This window comes from Scheffersomyces spartinae (assembly GCF_019049425.1).
Source record: "Scheffersomyces spartinae strain ARV_011 chromosome Unknown scaffold_2, whole genome shotgun sequence".
Lineage (NCBI taxonomy): Eukaryota > Fungi > Ascomycota > Pichiomycetes > Serinales > Debaryomycetaceae > Lizanozyma > Lizanozyma spartinae.
The window spans coordinates 683630-708641 of NW_025065049.1; the positions used below are offsets into that span (position 1 = coordinate 683630).

Below are 25012 nucleotides of genomic sequence, written 5' to 3' on the forward strand. Positions count from 1 at the left end.
AAACCTCATTCATTCTTCTTCTGAGCTCTCTGAAGATACATCATCATCATCAGATGAATCTTGACCTTGTGACGTTACATTCATAAGACCCTTTGTAGAACCATCTGCATCTTCAAATAATGCCAATTGTGATTTCAAATGTTCCAATTCATCTATGGATCCAGGCAAATATGCCTTCTTCTTTTTCTTGAGGGTAGCACTATTATTATTACTACCATTTAACGCATTGGATTTCTTCCCAAACAAATAATTGTACAACTTCAAAATGGTTTTGTCTTGAAGTTGATCCATATCCAATTCAACCGAGTCTTCGTCATCAATAGAAACATCATCTTTAATGATCTTGATCACAGTTTGTAACTTCTTATCTGGAAGTGTGGGGACTGCTTCACTCACTTGCTTCTTCATTTCAAAGGTAACAACTTGATTTTCAAATAATGCAGCTGCTGATCTATTGGGCAAACTATTAAGTGATGAATGATGCTTATTGGATGACAGCTTCTTCTTACTTCTCCGTTTTTTCTTATTTTCTCGTTGTTGCTGTCTCAACTTCTCCAAGTAATCTTGCTTCATTTTATCCAATTCTTGTTTCATTCGAATCAATTGATTCTCCATCACTTGTATGGCTGGAATATTGGAAAGCATTTCTTCAGTAACTTCAGGTTCATCTTCCTCACTCTCATCACTTGTTTCCACTTCGGATTGGTCTCTAGATGGCGGAGCAATAGGACGATTGGCCCATCTTTTATCAAAAATAGCCTCCAATCTGTGTCCCATCATGTTAACATCTGTACCTTCAGGATTAAACAAATAGCAGTTCTTAAAGACTAATCTTACATCATGCTCAAACTCATCACCATTTTCATACTGATTATTAGCCAATTTTGTTTGGATAGTTCCCAAGTCCATGGGTTCCTTAACAATATCAGAATAATTGGGAATATTAAGAGCAACTGTATCCACAGGTGCTAAAAAGGGAAAATTGAATCCAATATGCTTTTTAGAAGTCAACTCCTTTATGGTTTGATTACAGAAACGTAATTCTTGAGCATACTTCTTCTTACGTGGTCTGACATCATATGGTAATTCTTTTGATTTAGGTGGGTGAATGGTTCTCTTGGGTCTGTGAGTAGCAACAGAACTTTCATCAACCAAAAGGCCAGATTTATCTGAAGGTGACATTCCACGAGGTGACCGTGAATCATCAGCAAGCCCAGTTGGGGTTTCTGACTTTGAAACATTATTATTTCTTCTTGATGCTTGTGTAGATACTGGTACAGTTTTCTTTTCAGCTATAACTTTAGGAGGCATGTGAAGCATATGTTTCTCAAAATGTGCTTGGATAGTTTTCGCCATTTTCGAAATACCCGATGTTTCACCATTGAATTTAAGACAATTACTAACCATTAAATTAAAATCATCAACAATCTGTTGAGGGTCATCATATGCATTTGCAGCCAACTTCCGTTCTATAGTTGACAAGTCCATAGGACGAGTGATATAGTTGTAATAGTAAGGTATATTAAGTTTAATAATATCAACAGGATGAACAAAGGGACCTGCATCTCTTAATCGTTTTATGGCTTTTATAGTAGTCATTGCAAATTTTTGTTGGTGTTTTGGAATAGGGTTTTCAGGAAGATTATTCATATCAGGCTCTGGAGCTGGCTTAGGGGCTGGCTCCGAAAATTGAGGAGGATGAGTTTGAGCAGCACCATCTGATACTTCTTCTACTTCTTCTTCAACCTTCTGTTTCTTTTCAGGTGGTGTAACACCAGTAGGTTCGTCATCCAAACGATGCTTTTCAGGTGATGGTGAAGGATTCGGAGGTGACAATGGAATGTCAGTGGATGTAGATGCTTTATTGGAAGGGGTTTTCTTTTCATTATTAATTGTATTCGTGCTGTCGTCATCATTTTCGTTATTATCATTATTACTATCATTATTATTATTATTATTGTGAGAAGAGGACTCATTTAAAGGGGGTTGAGATTCAGACTCTGAAACATCAGATACATTATTATCTCCATCATCACCACCAACAATAACATTTGTAGTAGATGACGATGACTCCTTATCAAAAAAGTGTTGATCCAGAGACGGAGTTTGGACCGGCGTGGTTGTCTCTGGAGGAACAATAGAGGACGACACGTCAGTCATTATGGGTTCAACATGTAGATTTATTTATCAATTCTATGAGGAGATGGATAAGAAAAGGTGTGGTACAAAAACGACAAATCACGTGAAAACCTTTAAAAAGAATTAACTCCAGTAACAATAATGAAAACAGGACACAAAACGTGGGTTTTGAAAAATCCCCGAAAAAAAATTTTGAGAGGAAATAGAATCTCCTTTTATACTCACACTTGACGCCGCTGGGTTATTTTTTATGATAGATAATTTTTTTTTTTTTCAGATGAATCATGTAATTGGAATGCACACGACAACATAATGTCAAAGACCGCGAAAGAAAATTCTTTCTGGGTGCGCGACATTTCCTACACACAACAGGAAAGCAAGCATTACGTGTCATTTTTCCTGTCGGGCGATGTTCAATGGCTGGTAACAATAGAGAGACATTAATTGCTCCAAAAGGAAATCACTGCCGTAGGGATATAAGCATATTATCAATATCATAGACGATATGATCCATCACATATGATCCATCACAATTCAATGGAACAGTTAATATCTATTGGTGATTCCTTATAACTTACGTCTTCTTCTTTACATCATCCAATTTAACTGATGTTTTCCTCTAATGTGGCTTCTCGAATGCTACAGCGTTATCATCATATCCAAGCTAACTGTTGCCCAGAAGAATAGACATAGCCTTTGAAAGTTGCTTCCGTGATAAATGATTTTTTGCCACGGTGTAGTGTCCCAACCAACACCCCCTAAACCTTTATCTACTAGCAATCTGTTCGACGATACTATTGGCTGGCGGAGAGTTCCCACAAAACACGTAAAATGACCAAGGTCGTGTACTACCCACATAATTTATCCTAAAAGGGTATTGTAATGAAAAATGGCTGGCAAGCTGGTTAATTCGTTTCTCATCTATTAAACAAACATATATATAATACTAATAATAATAATAACATGGCAGGTACCGACTAAAATGTGGTAGCGCACTACAAGGACAAGGTTTAGTATACTAATTCATAAATGAATAGATAACAAATCATTAGCACTAAATGACTTGTTGCATGAAGGACACCGACGTAATCTTGCTGCTAAACGTTCTTGAGTGCACAGATTACAAAAGACATGGCCACAAACAGTTATGGCTGTATCTTTCCAATTCTTTGCACAAACAGAACATTTGGCTATAGCTCTTAAAGCTTCCAATTGTTTTTCATCTTCTTGAAGTAATGAATTGGTGTTATTGGCTTTATATTTTTTTAGCAAGCTATCAGTTTGTTTAAGTTTGGAGTCGAGCTTGGAGAGCCTCAAATCGCGTTCATTGAGCTTATTGGTTGAAATAGTCAATTCATCATTTAGCATTTCACATTTAGACAGTAACCTTTTCAATTCTTTGGTTAACAGATGTTTCTTCATGGTAAGCACTTTAACTTGTTCTTGTAATTTGGACATTTCCTGAATACTATTCTCTTTAATTAGCTTGTAATCATTAACGGATCGAGTCAAAATATCAATTTTGGCAACATATGCCTTTTCCAATTCATTAAATTTGGTCAGTAATTCTTGAGTCTTACCAATTTGAACCTTAAGAATCTTATTCTCCAGCAGTAGCAGATCTTTTAATCTCATACTGGCAAAATATTTCTGGTCAGCTTTATTCTTTTCTATGGTAAGTTTTTTAATCAAATTCTCCAGTTCACTAGCATTCTTTAATTTGGCATTGGCAGTTTCCAGAACACTATGGAAAATACTTTCAATTTCCTTCAATTCATTCTGTAAAATCTTGATTCTTTTAACTAAAGATTCATTGGTTTCATTTAAAAGTTTTTCATCGTTTTCAATGTCATTAGTAACTGTTTCTGTTTCCAAAGCTTTGATTCGTAATAGTAAATTCTCATTCAACTTGACTAATTCATTGTATCCCTTTTGAGCATTGATTTGTTGTTCCAAAACAGTATACTTGCCCAATAACTCATCTCGAGCAGTTCTAATCCGAACTAAGTCTAATTCTCCTTTCTGAACCAGTTTCTTCAAGGTATCATTTTCATTTAGAAGTTCCTTATCTAAAAAATTCTTCACTTCTTGTAAATTCAACTCCATTTCACTTAACTTATGCAGAGAAAGGTCATTCATCCGATTCAATTCTTCAATTTTATGTACAAGGTGTTCGTTGGTACTCTTCAAGATTTGATAATTGCTATATTTCTCCAAATCTGAAGGTGTTAAATGAGCTAACTTCTCTTGAAGAAGATGTAACTCTTTGGATTGGTTATTTGATTGTGTGGTTACTGCTTTGAATTGTTCTTCTAATTTTTCATTAGCAGCTTGTAATTCCTTTAACTCGATTAAAAGTGATTCATACTTCTCCTTATCAACAGCATGACTCAATTCATTATCATTAGAATTCTCAATCTTTACACTTCCATTACCATTTGAAAAATTATTCTTGTCACTGTCGTTGTTATCGATGCTGTTCTTTTGGACCCCATTGGGAGCTTCAGATTTCAATGACAGTATTGAGGGATTGTCCATTGATTCATCTACTTTTGTTAATGTGATAGAAGAGTGTCGATCCTGAGACTTAAGAATTCTATCCATTTCACTATTCAACAGCTCCACTTTTTCACTTAAAGAATTCTTCTTCGCCTTCAAAGATGCAAATTGAGTCTTAACACTAGATAACTCATTGTTCAATCTGGAAAGCTTTTCAATAATATCTCCATCAGTGAAATTCTGCTGTCTTTGTAATACAGGACCAATAACTTGTAGAAGCTGGTCTCTTTTATCCTTTAATTTGGTATCTAAATCCTCATTGGTAATTAATATTTCTTCAACAAACAGAGGAGAAGGAGAACTTTCTTCGTTCTGTCCTCGAAATAATGTCATCAATTGTTCATACCATGTACTCAACACAACTATTTGAGACATGACTCGTTCATATTTGCGTTCGTATTTATCCAAATCACCTACCACAAGACGATATTTACGTTTATAAAACTGCATTTGTCTCCAAATGGCTTCTTTCTGGAAATATACAACCTCTTTCTGAGTCAAGGGGGTCCCCTTTTCTATTTCTCGGTCAAGGGGCTTCTTTGCCTTTTTAACCTGTAAATCTTCAGGGAGACCATCGTCATCTTCAATTTCCGATACCTCCCGTTTCCGGGACTCATATTCCACTTCCATCTTATGAACAGGACTTTAACACTAACACTCCAACCTTCAATAATGCGAATAGTACTCAACAGTCTGCAAACAGTTACCTTCTGGAGTTCATTAACCCTAATCCAGTAAGTGTTACCGAAGGGCCTTCCGCTAGATGAATGGAACTTGGGTTGCTTAATCCACTAGTTCTGGTTGAGTAGTTGGTTTGCTTGCACGGAAAATTTTTTGTTGTAACTTCTACTTTTGACTTTAAGTTTTAAAGTCGTGCTGATGTTATCGCGTATTGAGAAAAGATGACAGTAGTTCCCTAAATGGGAAATTAGCGTCGTCGTACCACGGAGAATATGTACGCATTTCTGACTCAATATAAACATGCTTACTCCATACTCTTCTTTATACTATGAAGGTTGTAGTTGCGTTTTTGGCACTCTACGTTACCATTGCTCTTGGCGTAAAGGAGGAGCTCTTTAAAAAGTGTCATGAAAATGGGTTTTGCCACCGGAACCGTCACTATGGTAGTCACATACTGGAAGCCCATGATTGGCCATACAGAATAAACAGTACAAGTTTGAAAACGTCGGCTGAGACGAGTCACATTTGGTTGGAGATACTTAAAACCATCAGTCACGATAAGGAGATTGTTTTGGATCTACAATTGAGTTTACTCAATGATGATAACTTGAGAGTTCAAGTCAATGAAAGACGCAGCAATGATTTAAAAGGTGTTGGGTCATTGACTACACATCGGTTTAATGGAACGGGTAATTGGGTTCTTGTGGATAGTGTTACTGAAGGCAAGTTCAAATCAATTGATGCTTCACTGAAGGAGAAACTTGGATTGAAATACGGTAAGTACCATTCAGCAGAATTGACTTACTATCCACTTACATTGAAGGTCTACTATAAGAACCAATTACAAATGACTGTCAACGATAAAAAATTTTTCAACCTTGAACACTATAGAACTATGGAAGATAACGATATGAATATGCTTCCATTTGAGCTGGACTTTGATATGTTTAAAGATTCATTTAAAGACTCCAGTAAGGACACCATACCCTTTGGACCCGAGTCCATCGGACTAGATTTTACGTTTAACGGGTATCAACATGTTTATGGTATTCCTGAACATGCTGATAGTCTAAGTCTTCGTGATACTACTAACAGTGAACCTTATCGATTGTTCAATATTGATCTATTTGAGTATGAGGTTGGTTCAACTATGCCAATGTATGGAGCTATACCATTCCTTTTAGCCGTGAAACCCACCAAGGTAGCCAGTGGGTTATTCTGGCTTAATAGTGGTGATACATTTGTAGATATTGACAAAACTCACCTGAAGGGAGTATCAACTCATTGGATGTCGGAGAATGGGATTATTGATTTCATTATATTGGTTAAAGAGAGTCCTGAAGCCATAAATAAAGCTTATGGAGAATTATCAGGGTTTACACCGTTACCACAACTCTTTGCTCTTGGATACCATCAATGTCGTTGGAACTACAATGATCAAGAAGATGTACTTCAAGTCCATGAGAACATGGATAAGTATCAAATCCCATACGATACCATTTGGTTGGATATTGAATATGCTGATTCCAAAAAGTATTTCACTTGGAACAAGAAAACGTTTCCTGATCCAAGGAAAATGATGTTAGAATTAGATAGAACGGGTCGGAACCTTGTCATTATAGTTGACCCCCATTTTAAAACAGGATACTTTGTCAGTAATGAGTTGATGAAGCAAGACTTGTGTGTTAAAGATAACGAGAATAAGATATTGAAAGCTCATTGTTGGCCTGGAGAATCCGTTTACATTGATTCCCTTAACCCTAAGGCCACCGAGTATTTGACATCCAAGTATCAAATGTCATCTAAGAATACGTTTATGGGAGGAGATGACATCACCAATGTTCATTTATGGAATGATATGAATGAACCATCTGTTTTCGATGGTCCTGAAACGACTTTTTTTAAAGATACGATTCATTATGGGCGTTGGGAACATCGGTCTATTCATAATATGTATGGGATGTCATACCATAATGCCACGTTCCATGCCTTAACCAATAGATTGGCACAGAGTTCAAGAAATAGACCATTTGTGTTAACAAGATCATTCTTTGCTGGTTCTCAACGTACAGCAGCCATGTGGACTGGAGATAATATGTCTAAATGGGAATACTTGAAGGCATCCATTCCAATGAATATGAACCAGGGGATTGCGGGGATGCCATTTTCCGGTAGTGATGTGGGGGGGTTTTTCGGTAATCCTTCTAAAGAATTATTAACTAGATGGTATCAAACGGGGATTTGGTATGCTTTTTTCAGAGCTCATGCTCATATTGATAGTCGAAGGAGAGAACCATGGATTGCTGGAGAACCATATACTAGTATAATTCGAAATGCTATTAGGTTAAGATACAGATTATTGCCCACGATTTATACTACTATGCAACGAACCAGTGTTGAAGGTGTACCATTTATGAGGCCATTATTTTACAGTTATCCTGGTAATTTGGATACTTATGAGATTGAAAATGAATTTTACCTTGGTAATAGTGGACTTTTGATAGCCCCAGTATTAGAAGAAGGAGTTAAGGAGATAATCATAGTGTTACCTAACGTTAAAGAGATTTACTATGATTATACCAATGGAAAAATGTCACTGGAATCATATTATGGCAAGTCTCAAATCATTAAGCAAGTTACTCTCGAAGATATCCCCATGTTTCTTGAAGGTGGGTCTATCATTACAGAGAAACAAAGATATAGAAGGTCATCTAAGCTCATGATAAATGATCCCTATACGCTTATTATTGCCCCAAACCATGACCAAGGTAAAGCTTCAGGACAATTATACATTGATGATTATGAAACTTATGATTACCAAAATGGCAAATCTGCAATGATTGAATTTGAAGCCAGTGATAAGGGAATCTCATCGACCTTAATAAGAGGAGAAGGAGAAGAATTCAAAGTAACCAATCATGTGGAGAAGGTGATTGTTTTAAACTTTACTAAACAATATGACGCTAAACCACTTAAACAAGTGGTTGTTAATAAGCAGCAGGTTGTGGAGTTTGAAATCGTCCACAATAATCATCTTGTCATTAAGATGCCAAACACACCGATGTCACAGAATTGGACCATTGAATATGAATATGTGGAATCAAGTTCTTTACATGATGAACTCTAAAGAAATAGGCCCTAAAAGGGTAAAAATTGCCTTATGAAACATTTGATTATTGTTCTAGAAGTTTAATTGATGTACCTTAGGTTGCATATATCAAGAAGCATCTCGCTTAACCACTACTACGGCTTCGCTTGCCAGTATAGGGGCAGATCATATCTGGAAGTGGTAATGAGTGACACCATACGTAAAGATTGTCGTTTTTCTTTCAAGAACGACATTTTTGTTATGTATACGTGTGACCCTTTACCCAATACAATCACATGTCCCAGTCAACCAGATAACCAGTTTAAGTTGTTCTAACTTGTGACACTCCGCTAGTGCACGCCTCAAAGACACTTCATCCATTCTTGATGGAGTTCCCAAATGAGACATCTCAAACAACATACGTACAACTACTTAAGCTCCCGGCCCTACCATACCATCTGATGAAACCAGCAACTGTTTCATACGTACATACACAGGAACATCTGGAACATACATACAGCTTCGGTACTAACGGTATTACTTTCATACTTTACACCTTTCTTATATTCTATACGTTATAAGCCATTCTTATGTGATGAAATGAAATATGCTGTAGTGTACTGTACCTGGCCCGTAGCTGTAATTACGCGACATTACTATCACCAACAGAATTGTAGTGTATATGGACGATAATAGACCATATTGACATGCTTGTGTCGTGTCCGTATAAGGCAATTATTAACACCAAACAACGGTCTTGTTTATTGTAAATCTTCTCTTTCAGGTGCACTCTGTTTGTTTGTTTTACAGTAGATTTTTTGATTATCTTTCTTACAGCGAGCCTATGCTTATATAACTGTGGCTGAAGACTGTCTGAGTTTAAGCGTGGTATCGTGTGTCTGTCTATGTCATGACTGAATCCACGGGTGGCAGTTCTGGTGGGAACTCATCCAATGACTTTGTCAAGAAACTTTATCAAATGCTACAGATAGACGAGTACCAAAATGTCGTGAGATGGACTGTGGGTGGCGATAGCTTTGTTGTTATGGATACAAATGAGTTCACCAAGACATTATTACCCCGTCATTTCAAACACTCCAACTTTGCATCGTTTGTCAGACAATTGAACAAATATGATTTCCATAAGGTTAAGAAACCCCTGGACGAACGGAACTTGGAGTACGGTGATGATGCTTGGGAATTCAAACATCCTGATTTCCGGAGGGATGACTTGGAGTCCTTGGATAACATCAAACGTAAAGGGCCCTCGGTAAAGAAATCAAACCCAAACTCTGCAATAGACGCTACAATGGTATCCAATCAGTACACGGCTCAATTAAGTCTCTTGAAAGATCAATTGGAGTCACTCAAGTCGGAAAATATAGAAATCAGAAAGGAATTGAATGTTCTGTCAAACAAATATAATGCCTTGGTGGAGAATATCGTGGGGTTAAAGTCCTTTACCGAAAGATATCATCATTCGTTAAATGTGCTTGTAAATTGCTTGGTTCAAGCAGGCATAAAGCTCCCCCCACTTGACTTTGCCAATCCAAATCTAATTACCATGACTCAACCTCCAAGACCACCAGTTGTTGATACTACCATTAAGAGTACTCTGGTTAACCCCTCTCCCATAGATTTACCCCTGGAGCAGCAACAACTGCAGCAAACTTCTGTTTTACCATTAGGTGGTGGTGGTGGCTCAGGGTACCATCCGATACCTCCTCAGTCACAACAACAACAACAACAACAACAACCCATACGAATGAATCCTCAAATGCTAGGACCCCAAGAACCAACTGCTCAACAACAACCGTCTCCTGTTAGCTTACCATTAGGTGTTGGAGCTGGAGTTGGAGTCGGAGTTGGAGCACCGCTTCAAAATCTCCAACATTTCACTCCAAACAGTAGTATAAAACCGGAGTTTCATGTTTTACTAGTGGAAGATGATAATGTGTGTATTCAATTATGTCGAAAGTTCTTATTGAAATATGGCTGTGAAGTCACCGTTGTTACCGATGGACTAATAGCCATTGCGACGGTGGAGAAGAAGAAATATGATTTGGTTTTAATGGACATTGTCATGCCTAATTTGGACGGAGCAACAGCTACAAGTGTCATTAGATCCTTTGACACCAAGACTCCAATCATTGCGATGACAGGCAACTTAGATGATAGTGATTTGGTTACATATTTACAGAATGGGATGTCTGATATCTTAGCCAAACCTTTCACAAAAGATGATTTATATAATATGTTGACCAAGCATTTGCTCCCATCAGCTTCAACATCCTCATCTTCACAACAACAACAACAACAACAACCTCCAGCTCAAGTCAAAGAATCACAGCAACCTCCAGAATCGTTACCACCAGTAGGAGTCGATGTGGTTTCCATTGTGGATCCTACACCGCCAGGCATGTCAATGTCTCAACAACAATCAGCTCCTAATCAGAATATTGTGTATTCAGATGAGCCTTTGCTTAAGAAGCAACGGATCTAATGGGTATACTGTTATTATTGTTATATTGTATTCTTATTATTACTATATTGTATTATTAGATGTACCTTTAGGTTGTAAGGTCTTGTTCTTTCAGTTGTATTGTGTGTAATGTTAAGTCTGTGAATGCATTAACCCATGGTCCTTGCAAGTTATCCAAAGGCTTCAAGTCTATACCACTGAAATAAACGTTTGAATAGTCGTAGTCTATTTTAGGCGGCTGGTAGGCATTTCGTTTTCTTCTCAGTTTCCTAGCAACAGTAAAGCCATCCAGAACTGCTACAGGTGATACTGTTGCCGGCTGTACCAAGTTCGCTAGTAACGATAATTGAACGTATTGCTGATGCAATTTCTGTTTGCTTATTCTATCGGTATGGGTGATCAAGTTATTGGCCAATAGATACGTTGGTCTGTGGGTTTCTATTAAGGTGTTTGTCAAGTCCAAACCAGCATGGGGAAGAAAGTAAAGCGTGGTGGTAGACAGCTGGTGCTTGTCTTGATACACTTGTTCCACTACGGACCCAAGGGACTCCAACAAGAGAGTGTCCTCCCTTGTAAACACGGGATCATAGTGACTAATGTTTTCAGTCGGTATGTTTAGAGACTCGGATAGTTCGAGTACATATGCCAATTGGTAGAGTGCTGCAGTTGACTCCGACGGAGAGCCTAATGCCAAACACCTTATATAGTTAATGGCAGGGGTACAATCTAACGTTATTAGCTGTACGGTTTGTTGTAGTAGTTCTGAGGAGCGGAGAGTTTTTCGGAACAACTCTAGTTTATGTAGAAGGGATTCAGAAACACTATCACAGACCGGAACAACCATTATAGTGGTGTTGTAGAGCAGTTTGGAGTAAGGTGTTCGTAGCAGTTAGCGATGGAGTTGATCTGGAGATGGAGTCGGGCTATATACAGGACGCACGGTCTCAGAATGCAAACAAGAGTAGAGTTAACGGGGAGTTATTGAGTATAGAGTAGATGTGATAAAGAGATGAATTTACGATAACAGAGTGTATATATGGGGACTGATTGCAGACATAATGCAGTGCTTGAGTGTAGAGTGTAAGGGTAGAGCGTAAGTGAGACCACAGAGCATGAGTGGGAGCACAGAGCATGAGTGGGAGCACAGAGCGTAACTCACAGCACTGTGGGGTATAACTGTATAGTGCATCTGTAAGAGATTATAGATTACACTATACGAGTATTTTCGTTAGATAACGGTGTAGTGTATCCGATGGCCTCCATAGCTTATATCTTATCTCTGATGTTCTTCCGTCGGAGACCCCGTGACCCGGGGGTAATGTCTCAATGCCCATCCCAAAAATTTTCCAGAGGTTACCCCATACAATTTCACACGAAGAGATGGAGGAAAATAATTATACACTTGTTCTTCTTCTTTCGAGGTCATACATAAGCACGTGCTACTCCCCATATACGCATATATACATATTCACTTGTGTGTATATAATTTGGGTATATAAATTGGTATATATCAGGTCTCCATATTGATCACGTTGACTATTGAGTCCGTACTAGACGAAAGCAAGGTTCTTACGTCTATTAGAAAGCTAGAAGCACCCATGCGTAAGTGTAAGGTGTTTGTTGGGTCATCACACCCTGAATTGGGCCGTTTGGTTTGTGAAAGACTAGGAGTTGAACCGGCTCCCTGTTCATTAAAGAAGTTTTCAAATGGTGAAACTTCTGTTCAAATTGGAGTTTCTATTAGAGATGAAGATGTTTATATCATCCAATCAGGTTCTCCGTATGTTAATGATCATATTATGGAACTTTTGATTTTGATTTCTGCCTGTCGTGGAGGTTCAGCTTCTAAAATCACTGCTGTTATCCCACAATTTCCTTATTCCAAACAATCCAAAATGAAGAAGCATAGAGGGGCTATTACCGCTAGAATGTTGGCCAATTTAATCATTATGGCCGGTGCGGACCATGTGGTTTCAATGGATTTACATGCATCTCAAATGCAAGGGTTCTTCACTAAACCAGTGGATAATTTATATGGAGCCCCCACTTTAGCTAGATGGATTCGTCATAACATCCCTGATTGGGAGAACGCTGTCGTGGTATCGAAAAACCCGGGAGGGACTAAAAGAGTGACTACCTTGGCAGATTCGTTAAAGATTAACTTTGCAATGATCCATACCGATAGAAGAAGAACTCAAGATAATTATTCGGCCATGAAAAAGAGTTTGAAACATACTAAAAGACAAAAAGGTGAGGGAGAAGAAGATGATGATGAAGATGAAGATGAAGAAGACAATATTGTTCGTGAAATGCAAACAGCCCGAATAGTTCAAGGCCATGTTGTGGGAGATGATTATCCTTCGACTCCTAATGGTAAAACTTTTAAATCTGAAACAGAAAATAATAAGAATTTTATTCCCCCAGTGTCGACTCCAATTTCTGAAGGGTTAGGTGGGTCTTATGATGCCAATAATTCAGACGATGAAGATGATCTTGCATCTGTCAATGAAGAAAAACTAATTACCTTGGTTGGTGATGTTAATAACAAAGCTGCTATCATTTTGGATGATATGATTGATAAACCCAGTTCTTTCATTGCTGCTGCAGAACACTTAAGAATGAATTGTGGTGCCAAATCGGTCTATGTCGTTGGTACGCATGGATTATTCAATGATAATTGTTTGGAGATTTTAAACTCCTGTGATTGCATTGATAAAATCGTGGTTACCAATACTTATCCTATCGGAGAAGAAAGCTTATCAAAATACACTAAATTGGTTGTCATTGATGTTTCTCCAATTTTTGCTGAATGTATTAGAAGAGACCATTTTGGTGAATCCATTTCCGTTTTGTTTGACTCCTTGGCTGCTGTTGAATGAATGAAGTTGCTGCTGCCACATACTAATAATTTATTTGTGAATGAATATCATTATTGATACCCTTGGACATTGCTTAACCCAACGATGCAATCATTCGGATTGCAGGACATATCTCAGTGATTTAGTTCACGATTTCCTAGAGATTTTGGACTAACGGAGCGTTGGCATAATGAAATTCCAAGTGTAGTTTAAAGCCTACATTCCATTGATACTTACTATTGCTTGCTATGAAGATAATGGTAGTATTATTGTGGTGACATAACGTAATGTAGAACAGTAACGTAGTCCCTCCACCTTTTTTGAAATTGATTTGACTCGGGATGTAATCTTTTGCTCTTTTTTTGACCCGGGACAAGTGCATTTGGTTCGCTGCAAGATTGTACTACGATTATAATCTTAGCCATTGAACCACATTTATCGGTAGGAACACGACCCAAAGATCATATCCTGTATATACGAAAATTGTATTGATTACAATTTGAACCTTCAACCTTTGAATTCATACTAACCATACCTTTCTTTCAATATAAAGATAGATCTATATAAGCGTGGAGATAATTACCGTATATGGATAATCGTCCCGACCCATCAAAGATCTTTATCTTGTCTATTTTAACTGCTTGTTTACAATGAGTGGAGACCCCCACCACAGTATCGGGGAAGATCATGATCAACGTCAACCCAGCTCCATGGCTGAAAACGTTGACAAGAAAATCAGTCTTCCCATGTCTCCGTTATCGCTTTCCGATTCTCAGCTGTCCGGTACCACGCCGCTTACAGAGCGGGCTATGGCTTCTATTGCTCCGATGTTGGAGAGTTTCAAGCCCAAGACGTCCAAGGAGGAGGCTCAATACATCACTGATAGATTAAGAGATTTACATACTGCCCAATCAGGTAATGGTGGCAGCAGCAGTATTAATGGTAATAATGGTGGTGTTAATGGTGGTAGTCCTAATGGTAGTGGGTCTGATATTGCTGTGCCACCTGTTGAAGTGACGCTTGACGATTTAAGTAAGATCAGAAAGACCATTTCCAACAGTTCCAGTGCCTCTAGGAGATCGTTTTCCACCCCCAGAGACCTATCTACCAGATTGCCGTTTGTGGGGAAGATTGGGGTTTGTGCCATGGATGCTAAGGCTATGTCTAAACCGTGTCGTCGGATTTTAAGTAGATTAATTGAAAATGGGGAATTTGAAACCATTATATTCGGAGATAAAGTTATATTGGATGAAGCTATTGAAAACTGGCCCACTTGTGATTTCTTGATTTGTTTCTTTTCTGCTGGGTTCCCATTAGATAAAGCCATTGCTTATGCTGATTATAGAAAGCCGTATATCATCAATGATTTAAGGCTACAAAAGACTTTGTGGGATAGAAGATTGGTGTTGGCCATTTTGAACAAGGCTCAAGTGGCTACGCCTGAAAGACTTGAAATTAGTAGAGATGGAGGTCCACATTTGGATCCGGATTTATTACTTAAAATGAAGGAAATCGAGTTCACTGACACAGAATTGACTTCATTGACTTCTCAAGTAGAACCGGAATGGGACATGGTTGATGATGATACTTTGCGTGTTGGTGATAAGATTATGAAGAAACCATTTGTTGAAAAACCAGTGGATGGGGAAGACCATAATGTCTATATATATTATCCTAAATCCACTGGAGGTGGTGGTAGAAGGTTATTCCGGAAAATTGGTAATAAGTCTTCTGAATTTGACCCGGAGTTAACATCCCCCAGAACAGACGGTTCATTCATATATGAAAAGTTTATGGATACCGATAATTTTGAGGATGTTAAGGCATACACTGTGGGCCAAGGGTTTTGTCATGCTGAGACCCGGAAATCTCCGGTGGTTGACGGGATAGTCCGAAGAAATACTCATGGGAAGGAAATAAGGTATGTTACCAAATTATCTGAAAGGGAGAAGGAAATGGCTTCAAGAATCAGTAAAATTTTCCAACAAACCATTTGTGGATTTGATTTATTGAGAGTTAATAATGAATCTTATGTGATTGATGTGAATGGATTTTCGTTTGTTAAAGATAACAATGAGTATTATGATACTTGTGCCTCTATCTTAAGGAATTTGTTTATTGAAGCCAAAAAATCAAGAGATTATTTAAAGACTCAACTTCCTGATCATACCAAAATGTTAAACATGCATCAATATGAAGAGAAGGAACAAAAATGGGTATTAAAGGGTATGGTTTCAGTTATTAGACATGCAGATCGTACTCCCAAACAGAAGTTCAAATATTCCTTCAGATCACCATTATTTATTTCTTTATTGAAGGGCCATAAGGAAGAAGTCATTATAAGAGCTGTTCCAGATTTACAAGTTGTGTTAGAAACGGTCAAGATTGCCGAAGAAAAGGGGTTGGAAGATTTAACTAAATTGAAACAATTACGTGGAGCATTGGAGAAGAAACTTAAATTCCCTGGTACTAAAATTCAATTGAAGCCTTCATTAAATAAAGAAAATCCAGAAGTAGTTGATAAAGTACAATTTATACTTAAATGGGGTGGAGAACCTACTCATTCTGCTCAATTTCAAGCAAGTGATTTTGGTGAACAAGTAAGACAGAATATTTTATTATTGAATCCTCAAGCGTTGGATAATGTTAAGGTATATACATCATCTGAAAGAAGAGTTATTGCTAGTGCCAAATTGTCATCATTACCAATATTGGGTTTAGATAAGGACCATGATGTTTTACCGGAAGATTTTCTTATTATTAGAAAGGATTTATTGGATGATTCCAATGCAGCTAAGGATTTAATGGATAAGGTTAAGAAGAAGCTAAAGCCATTAATTAGACAAGGAGCTGAGGCCCCACCCCAATTCACTTGGCCTCCTAAAATGCCTGAACCATTTGCAGTTATGAAACGGGTCTGTGAATTGATGAGGTTTTACCATCACATTATGGAATATAACTTTGAAACTCAAGACGTTGATAAGTTTCAAGATACTTGGTGTTGCGGAGAAGATCCATTCCTTTTCAGAGAAAGATGGGATAAGTTGTTCATTGAGTTCACTGTAGCAGATAAAACGCATCCTTCCAAGATTTCCGAATTATATGACACGATGAAGTATGATGCTTTACATAACAGACAGTTTTTGGAGAAGATCTTTGCGTTTGACCCAAAAAATGAAGAGCTTTTGATGAAGTTGAATGCTACTTGTGGTGATACGGTCAATTCTGAAGGGTTAACGTTTGAATATCCTATCAATGTCTTAGCCATGAATACATTCAAAATCCCTGGCAAGAACCCAATTTCTTCGTCATCTGCTGGCTCATTAGGCTGGCTGTTACAAGGAACGAACTCACCCGCTGATAAAGATAATCATAATGTTTTTGATCAACCAATGTATGCCAGATTAAGAGAATTATATCGATTATCCAAGGTACTCTTTGATTTCATTTGTCCTCAAGAATATGGGATAAAGGATGAAGAGAAGCTTGATATTGGCTTGTTGACGTCGCTACCATTGGCCAAGCTGATATTGTCTGATATTCAAGATATGAGAAGAAATGATACTGGATCCATGGTACTTTATTTCACCAAGGAATCTCACATCTATACCCTTTTGAATATCATTTACGAGTCCCAGTTGCCTATGAAGGTTGCACGGAATGCATTACCCGAATTGGACTACTTGTCGCAAATTGTGTTTGAGTTATACGAGGCGTACGACCCCACGAGCCCCACCGGAAAGAAACACTCAATTAGGTTATCGTTATCTCCGGGATGCCATACACAAGATCCATTAGATGTTCAAATTGATAATGACCATTACATTGGTAACATCCCTCGAATTAACTTAACAAGACACATGGATATTGATTTGGTTATTCAAAAGCTTAGATCAAAGTTTACCCGGGTCTCGTTGCCAAAGAAGTTCACCGCAGTCAACATCTCCAGTCCGTTACAACAGGGCATATAATATAACATAATATACTCTACTATAGTTTGATCGAATAGTTGTATTAAATATAAACAAGAAACATATTAAATAAAAAGACTCCTAACAAACTCTTGGTTGTACCACCAGCTCAAAAGTTATAAGGTCAATCTTTTGGTTTAAGCAGATTCATAAGTTTCCCAGTTGTCGATAATCTTCTTGATCTTTTCTGATTTGGTCAATTGGTAAACTTCTTCAAAGTATTCCTTTGTGATTTGGAATGGCTTAGCAGTGACGTTGGGGACGTACTTGCCAATCAAGTCTTGGGGCTTAATGGATGACTTCTTGATCTTCTTGTTCAAGAATCTTTGGAATGGCTTGACACCAGACATCAAATAAGATGAATGGAAGGGCACGGAAATACCCTTCAATGGGATACAAGCAAACCCTCTTTGTAAGTCAATGGGTTGAGGTTTGGAGGTGGATTGAACAGAAACCTCATCGATAATCTCCTTCAAATGTTCTTGGACTTTTTCTAAGGACATAGAGGCTTGCAACTTGACAATATCAATCTTGTTCAACTTGATCACGTTCAACACGTTGGTGACGGTATCCAAGGCTCTCAAGTCACCGGCAGCAACATATTGTTGGTTTTCCACGTTATAGTTGACGATTTCCAATAACCATTGGGTCTTGGAAGACACTTCTTCCACCACAAATCTCAAGGCAGCATCATCAAAAGTAGGGGAGATTCTAGAGGGATTAATGGCAATCATCCCATAGTTGGATCTACCCAACTCATCACGAGGAACAGCAACTTGCATGGTCATACCTCTGTAGAAGACCACATCCACTAATGATTCAATGGGCATGACATTTGCCAATGAAGCCAATGCTGAATATTCACCCAAAGAGTGACCAGCAAACATAATGTCGGAGGGAACCAACCCCTTGGACTTGATATCTTCGTAAGCAGCCTTTTCCATCAAAGTTAAAGCGGGTTGGGTGAATTGAGTGGCAGAAAGTAACCCGGTGGGGGAAACAAAGGTATAAGAGGTGGTTGTATGGTCAATATCCTTGAAAATCTTTTCAGAATTAATTTCTCCATCTTCACCAATAGTTTCAAACATCATAGAAATATAGTTTTCTCTAATCTTTCTACCCTTTGCACCACCAAAGTGAATGGTTAATTCATTTTGGTTGTTTTGAACAATGTCCAAGATAGAGAACCCGTAGTTTTCAATGAAATGCTTGTCTGCCTTGTCCCAAACTTGTCTGGCAACTTCAGAAGAATTGTACAAGTCCATACCCATACCTTGTTCTTGAGAACCTTGACCAGTGAACACATAGGTGGTGATAGGCTGTTCAATTTCCGCTTCACCAGATAAAACAGTGACTTCGGTTTCAACATTCTTGGTTTCAACCTTGACGATCTTTCTACCGTTAACCATACCCACATGTTCCATGGTGGTTTGTAAGATATCGTTAGGTAAAACCATCCCCACAAAGTTGGCCTTGAAGGCTCTAACTCTTTGAGCAACACTGTTGGCAGCCCATTGCTCAACCAACGATCTGATAGCAGCAGATGAAAACATACCATGGGTAATGGTACCGGGTAACTTGGCATAAGCAGCGAAAACACGGTTAACATGGATAGGGTTGTAATCACCAGAAACTCTGGCATATGGTTCGTTGGTAGATGGTGCCTTGGAGGATAATTCTTCACCAGATGATAATGGAATAGCATTTTCAAACTTTACGGCTTGTTCAATGGTATGACCATTTCTAGTCAAGTAGTTAGTAACTGGATTACCATAAGATTTACCGGCTTCATAATCAACAGTACCGATTTGGATCACTTCCTTGGTATCCAATTCAATGAAAACCTTACCGGTAGTGACAATAGATGAATAGACTTCAGCAGTCTTGAAGGTGTAAACAGATTCACATCTGAAAGTTAAAGTCTTGTTCAACAATTCAACGTCTTCATCCAAATGGAACCATTCCTTAGACTTCAACACAGCCAAATCCTTAGAAGAGGTAATGGCAAGTTCAACAGGAGTTTCGGTAACCTTTTGGAAAGTGTTTTCGAAATCATTGTATTCACCACGGTAAAGGAATTGGGAAGTGACTTCCATAACGGCATTACCTTCTCTGTAAATGGTACCCACAACTTCAACCATCTTACCACTTGGTTGGTTCAATACAGACTTGACTTCGGCATTGGTGGTGACAACGTCTCCCTTCTTCAATGGCTCGGCACCAGGAATCATTCTGTATCCGTTGGACAAGTGAACCAACTTCAACAAATCACCATCCACAGATTTGGGGAAAATGGCCTTCATGATGGCCTTCCATCCAACAACAATAGCAAAATCCATTGGAGCCAAAACCTTTTTACCTGGCTTGTCAACAAAGGCCTCACACTTGTTACCAATAGCATGAGTGAACTCGGCAATGTCTTGACCGGTAATGACAACTTCATCACCATCCAATGGCTTTTGAACGTCAATAGATAAATCAACGGTTTCGTTAGAACCAAACCATAACTTCCAGTAAAACTCTTTAATTCTATCGTTTCTACCTTCCATTACTTCCAAGATAGGAGCAAACCCATCGGAAGAGTTATATCTGTAGAGGAATTCCAAAGCACATGGCTTACCGTCGGCAGTTCTGTGTTCAATCAAGTTGACTTGAATGATATCCTTGGACTTCAATTGGATCTCCACAGCAGTCTTGTAGTCACCTCTCAACTTCTCGTAGAGAGTCAACTTGGTCTTGGAACTGGAAGAAGCATTGTAGTTTTCAATTTCAACCTTAATGTTTTGACTTGGAGCCAAGATATCAAGGATGGAGTTATCAACAAAGTTGTAGCCTTGAACAATTCTGTCAGCGGACAACAATGAATTCAACCAGCTGTTCTTGGTACCGGCCAACAAGTTGATCCATTCGGAAGCAGTTGGAACGGCACCACTACCAATGGAGAACACAGTGGAAGTGCCTGTAGTAGACTTGGTGACACCAGTTGGCATCTTACTAACGGCAACACCTTGCTTGATACCAAAGATCTCAACAACAGGAATCTTAGATTCGTCTCCACCATAGACATCGTCAATTAACTTGGCAATGTGACCATTGTGGATGTTGTCCAAGATATCCTTGACTGGTTCGTTGACCTTGGAAGTGAATTGGGCAGCCACAGGACCGTGTAAGATACAAGTTCTTTCAACGTCTTCGTCAATCACGGCTTCCAAATCTTCAGATTGCCATAAGGAATCCTTCTTGAAGAAGACTTCAAATCTTTCATCCAATACAGGAACGAAAGGAGCTGGCTTTTGGGTTGGTCTACTACAGCACATCAAAAAGAAATCACAATCTTCTTCAGAAATCAATTGGTTCTTGGCTTCACCATAAGTTTCAAAAAACTTGTCGGTGAATTGTTGTGGCTTGTCTTGCAATTGATTATAGGATTGAATCAAAGAGATCTGACCATCATTAGAGGTGAATCTTTCTTCAACTCTTCTCAAGTAGTCACCAAAAAAGTTTCTCAAGGAAACATCAATCCATCTTTCAGACTTCTTAACGTACATCAACTCAATTAATCTGTTGGCAACTTCTTGGTAAGTCATGTCTTCCAAATCACAGACACCATTGGAGTTCATACCAAACCAAGGCTTTTGGAAATCCTTGTTCAATCTTTCAATGATGTAATCTCTCTTCTTGTTCAAGGCTTCCAATAACTTGTTCTTGGGTAAGTTAAAAATGGTATCATCCATTTCCTTCCAAAACATCACACCTCTGGTAGCAATCTTGTGAATGGGTTCACCCATTTCAGATCTTACAGTGATGATACCACCAGTAGGCTTCTTGTAGGTTTGTTCCCATTTGTCGTCAGCAACACCAGAACATTTGGCAATGGCCTTCTTGGCTTCCAAAGAGGTACAGGCTTCTTTGGCAACCATGACTCTGGAACCCAAAAGGAAACCGTCAAATGGCATTGGTGGATAGTTGAACTTGGCAGACCATGAACCAGTTAAATATGGATAAGTGTCTTCGTCAGAACCAAACCCAGAACCAGCAACCAAAATGATGTTGGAACATCTTCTAATCTTGGAGTACATTTGAAGAATTGGTTGATGGAAATCTTCAAAAGAGTGATGACCACCACCTCTACCACCAGTCCATTGTAAGACAATTGGGAAGTCAGGATGGGCTTTAGCAATGGTGATACATTGGGAAATAGCATCGATAGAACCAGGTTTCAAACCCAAATGAGTCAAACCCAATTCTTCAATATATTCAGAAGCAACTTCTAAAGATGGAACACCAGCACCAATAGACATGGATTGAATTGGGAACCCCTTAGCTCTCAATTCTTTAATCAATGGGATACCCCATTGTAACATTCTTGGGTTAACGTAAATCAAATTAATGGCAACACCGGCACCAGGGGTAACCTTAGGGAAATGAGGGTTATCATTGTAGATTGACTTCAAAGCAGCTTCCATACCTGGAGCATGGAAATAACCACCACCAGCCAATTCAATATGGTAACCAGCTCTAATGGCGGCCAGAACAAATGAAGGATTAACAGTGGTTGGTGTCATACCAGGTACCATCAATGGAGCCTTACCTAACAAACGAGAAAACTTGGTATTAACAAAAGCTTTACCTTCAGAGTTCTTGATTAAAGTTGGTTTGAATTCTTCCAACCAATTCAGAGCTCTTTTAATGGAACCAGGAGCTTGGTTAAAGATTTCTTGCTTGAAACCATATTCATCATCAGATTGAGCACCATGAACATCCAAAGTACCGGCCAAAATGATTCTAACACCGGTACCTTCTTTGTTTCGATGGGTCAAGACTCCTAAACCGGAAACACCACCAGGGCCGAAATCCAAAATATGGGAACCTTGGAATTTAGTGGCCAATTCCCAATGGACTGAAAATTGAGTGATACATTTAGTAATTCTAACAGCAATTGAATCAGGTCCAGTGTAATCTTGCAAGTTTGAACCATCAAAAGTATCAAAAACTGGGATTCCTAAATCCTTAGCGGAGAATTTAAGACCAGCATTGGCAATATCATTAATGATCAAATTAGTAGCAGGTTCCAATAAATGGGAATGGAAGGGAGCAAAAATTGGCAAGAATCTATTGGAAAACTTCAATTTCCGTTCGGAATAAGGAATTCTTGCTTGATCCAAACCAGAGGGAGCCTTTTTATTTCTCATACTTAAGTTTAAACCGTATAATGATTCTGGAGGACCGGAAACAACCAAATTTCTACCACCATTAATCAAAGAGATAGCCACGTGTTTCTCCTTTGGTAAATGTTTGTTTGTTTCATTAATAAACTTTTCAACGGATTCCAAGGTTAAATCTCTGATAGAGACCATTGGAGAAGGTCTACCTTCACCATTTTCCAAAGAATCTTGTAACATGGTGGGGGGTAAAGTAGTTCTTGGATAAACCATTAAAGATCTAGCACCAATGAAGAACAAGAGGGAAACAGCTTTAATGGAGTTTTCCAAAAACGACTCCCAAGAAGTAGAAGATGAAATAGCCACTGCTGTGACCAAACCTTGGGAATGGCCTGTAGACCCAGCCAAATGAGATCTGAATTGACCAGGAGTGATACCCAAGACTTTACAAGTGATGGCATAATGACACAATTGGATCACACAAATCAATGGACAACTGACAGGGACAGATAACAAATAGTCTTGATCAGGGGTTCTTTCGACAGAAGATAACCAAGTCAAAATATCGAAACCTTGGGTGTAAATTTTATCGACATTTTCAGTTGATTTCACCAATTGTTGTAATTTGGCGGCAATTGGACCCACAAAGTCGTTGATTAAAGAATGATAAGTTTGGTACAAATCTCTCAATTCTTCAAAGTAATCGTCGGTGTTCCCCTGACCCCCGAAAATAGCGTAAATCTTAGCGGCGTTCTCCTTGGTCAACAAATCAGGAGTGATTTCGGGGATTGGAGTCTTGGAGTTGACTAAAGCAGTGTAGTAGTGTTGGATCAATTGACTGGCCTTGGTTGTAGTAAAGGCATCCAAATCTGGTTGTTCCAATAAATTGGCGGCAAATGTATGAATATCTGACGTGTTACCGGTAAGAAATCTGTTATTGAAATCTTGCAACATGATACTAAGAAATCTATTGAAACGGTTGTCGTTGTCTTCCGGGTCCACAAACGTGGAAAGAAACCCAAGAAACTTGGCAGACAACTCTGCTGGAGTCGAAGGTTCATCATCACCAGCGTATCCTTCAGTTGGGTCGGGTAATATTCTAACAAACTGCTCTCTAACTTGAGAGCAAATGAAAAACAAGTCCGAGGGAACTAAGGTGGTGTATTCAATGTCACCGTGGTGCAAGGAGAACGGTCTGTGAGTTGTAGTAGACATGCGTAGTAGTATAGAGTGTAATATAGAACCAGTGGTATAGTATAGTCAAAGTGTATAGGGTGTTATTAAGTCTAACCGGGTGGTATCGGTTTATGATCTTAAGAATTGGTATTACCTATTATGCTAATATTAAGTATAACGGACAAGATTGAATAACAGTCAATTTCCTTGTTTAAAAAAAAATTCTGCACCCGTAATGTAAATATATATATATAAATAATTTTGGCATTCAACAATTGAATGCCCTACCATTTGCAACTATATACCTTTGGGAGTGTATGGTGGTGGGTAAGATGATTAGGCCTCCAAAAGTCTGTTTGTGTTCTTTTTGGATGCACCCAACAATTTAATATTTTTGGGATATGTCGTGTGGTAGCGCGTATGTGGGAGGAAAAAATTTTGGTAGAGTTCGGTTAAATAGATACTGCACATACGGACAGCAGTACTATCCAGTGTAAAACAGTGCAATAGACGCAGTGAACGTGTACATTGTATTAGTATATGTATGTATATATACTGTTCGCAGTATGTACTGCAAACATATGCTTTTATACTGTGTATACGTATAAACGGTCTCTATATTTAATTTTGTGAATATTAATTTCTGTTTAATCTCGTCGCACGATTACGTAAGAATATGACACTATCTTTGTTGAGTCTCCATGTCCAACTTTGTGCACCCGTTAATGTTGAGCATCAATCCAACGACACCACCACTAAAATTAAACACCGAGAAATTAACCCTACCGCTTGCTTATGTCAGCTGCAATAAGAAATACATGCCCCCTGAATTATAGCCAACATTTCCTTCGATTGCTATAAGACGTTGTACATTCATACATACATACATATATACA

At 38.5% G+C, this 25012-nt stretch overlaps 7 protein-coding genes across 7 annotated transcripts; 4 read left to right on the forward strand and 3 right to left on the reverse strand.

The window, feature by feature from the left end:
• Positions 1-9: 9 nt before the first annotated feature.
• Positions 10-2160, reverse strand: BDF1 (chromatin-binding protein; the record flags this gene model as incomplete). Its single annotated transcript, XM_043193124.1, has 1 exon — positions 10-2160. One exon carries the CDS (start codon positions 2158-2160, stop codon positions 10-12), a length of 2151 nt encoding a protein of 716 aa, XP_043051512.1.
• A 1002-nt stretch (positions 2161-3162) lies between these two features.
• BRE1 (E3 ubiquitin-protein ligase) lies at positions 3163-5328 on the reverse strand (the record flags this gene model as incomplete). Its single annotated transcript, XM_043193125.1, has 1 exon — positions 3163-5328. The coding sequence occupies one exon, from the start codon at positions 5326-5328 to the stop codon at positions 3163-3165; it is 2166 nt and encodes a 721-aa protein (XP_043051513.1).
• A 379-nt stretch (positions 5329-5707) lies between these two features.
• ROT2 (glucan 1,3-alpha-glucosidase ROT2) lies at positions 5708-8506 on the forward strand (the record flags this gene model as incomplete). The annotated part of the gene is made up of 1 exon (XM_043193126.1): positions 5708-8506. One exon carries the CDS (start codon positions 5708-5710, stop codon positions 8504-8506), a length of 2799 nt encoding a protein of 932 aa, XP_043051514.1.
• Positions 8507-9377: 871 nt separating this feature from the next.
• Positions 9378-10970, forward strand: SKN7 (kinase-regulated stress-responsive transcription factor; the record flags this gene model as incomplete). Its single annotated transcript, XM_043193127.1, has 1 exon — positions 9378-10970. The coding sequence occupies one exon, from the start codon at positions 9378-9380 to the stop codon at positions 10968-10970; it is 1593 nt and encodes a 530-aa protein (XP_043051515.1).
• Positions 10971-12547: 1577 nt separating this feature from the next.
• On the forward strand, positions 12548-13828 carry PRS1_1 (ribose phosphate diphosphokinase subunit; the record flags this gene model as incomplete). Its single annotated transcript, XM_043193128.1, has 1 exon — positions 12548-13828. One exon carries the CDS (start codon positions 12548-12550, stop codon positions 13826-13828), a length of 1281 nt encoding a protein of 426 aa, XP_043051516.1.
• A 629-nt stretch (positions 13829-14457) lies between these two features.
• Positions 14458-17778, forward strand: AFL1 (inositol polyphosphate kinase; the record flags this gene model as incomplete). The annotated part of the gene is made up of 1 exon (XM_043193129.1): positions 14458-17778. One exon carries the CDS (start codon positions 14458-14460, stop codon positions 17776-17778), a length of 3321 nt encoding a protein of 1106 aa, XP_043051517.1.
• A 137-nt stretch (positions 17779-17915) lies between these two features.
• On the reverse strand, positions 17916-24155 carry FAS1 (tetrafunctional fatty acid synthase subunit; the record flags this gene model as incomplete). The annotated part of the gene is made up of 1 exon (XM_043193130.1): positions 17916-24155. One exon carries the CDS (start codon positions 24153-24155, stop codon positions 17916-17918), a length of 6240 nt encoding a protein of 2079 aa, XP_043051518.1.
• Positions 24156-25012: the final 857 nt, after the last annotated feature.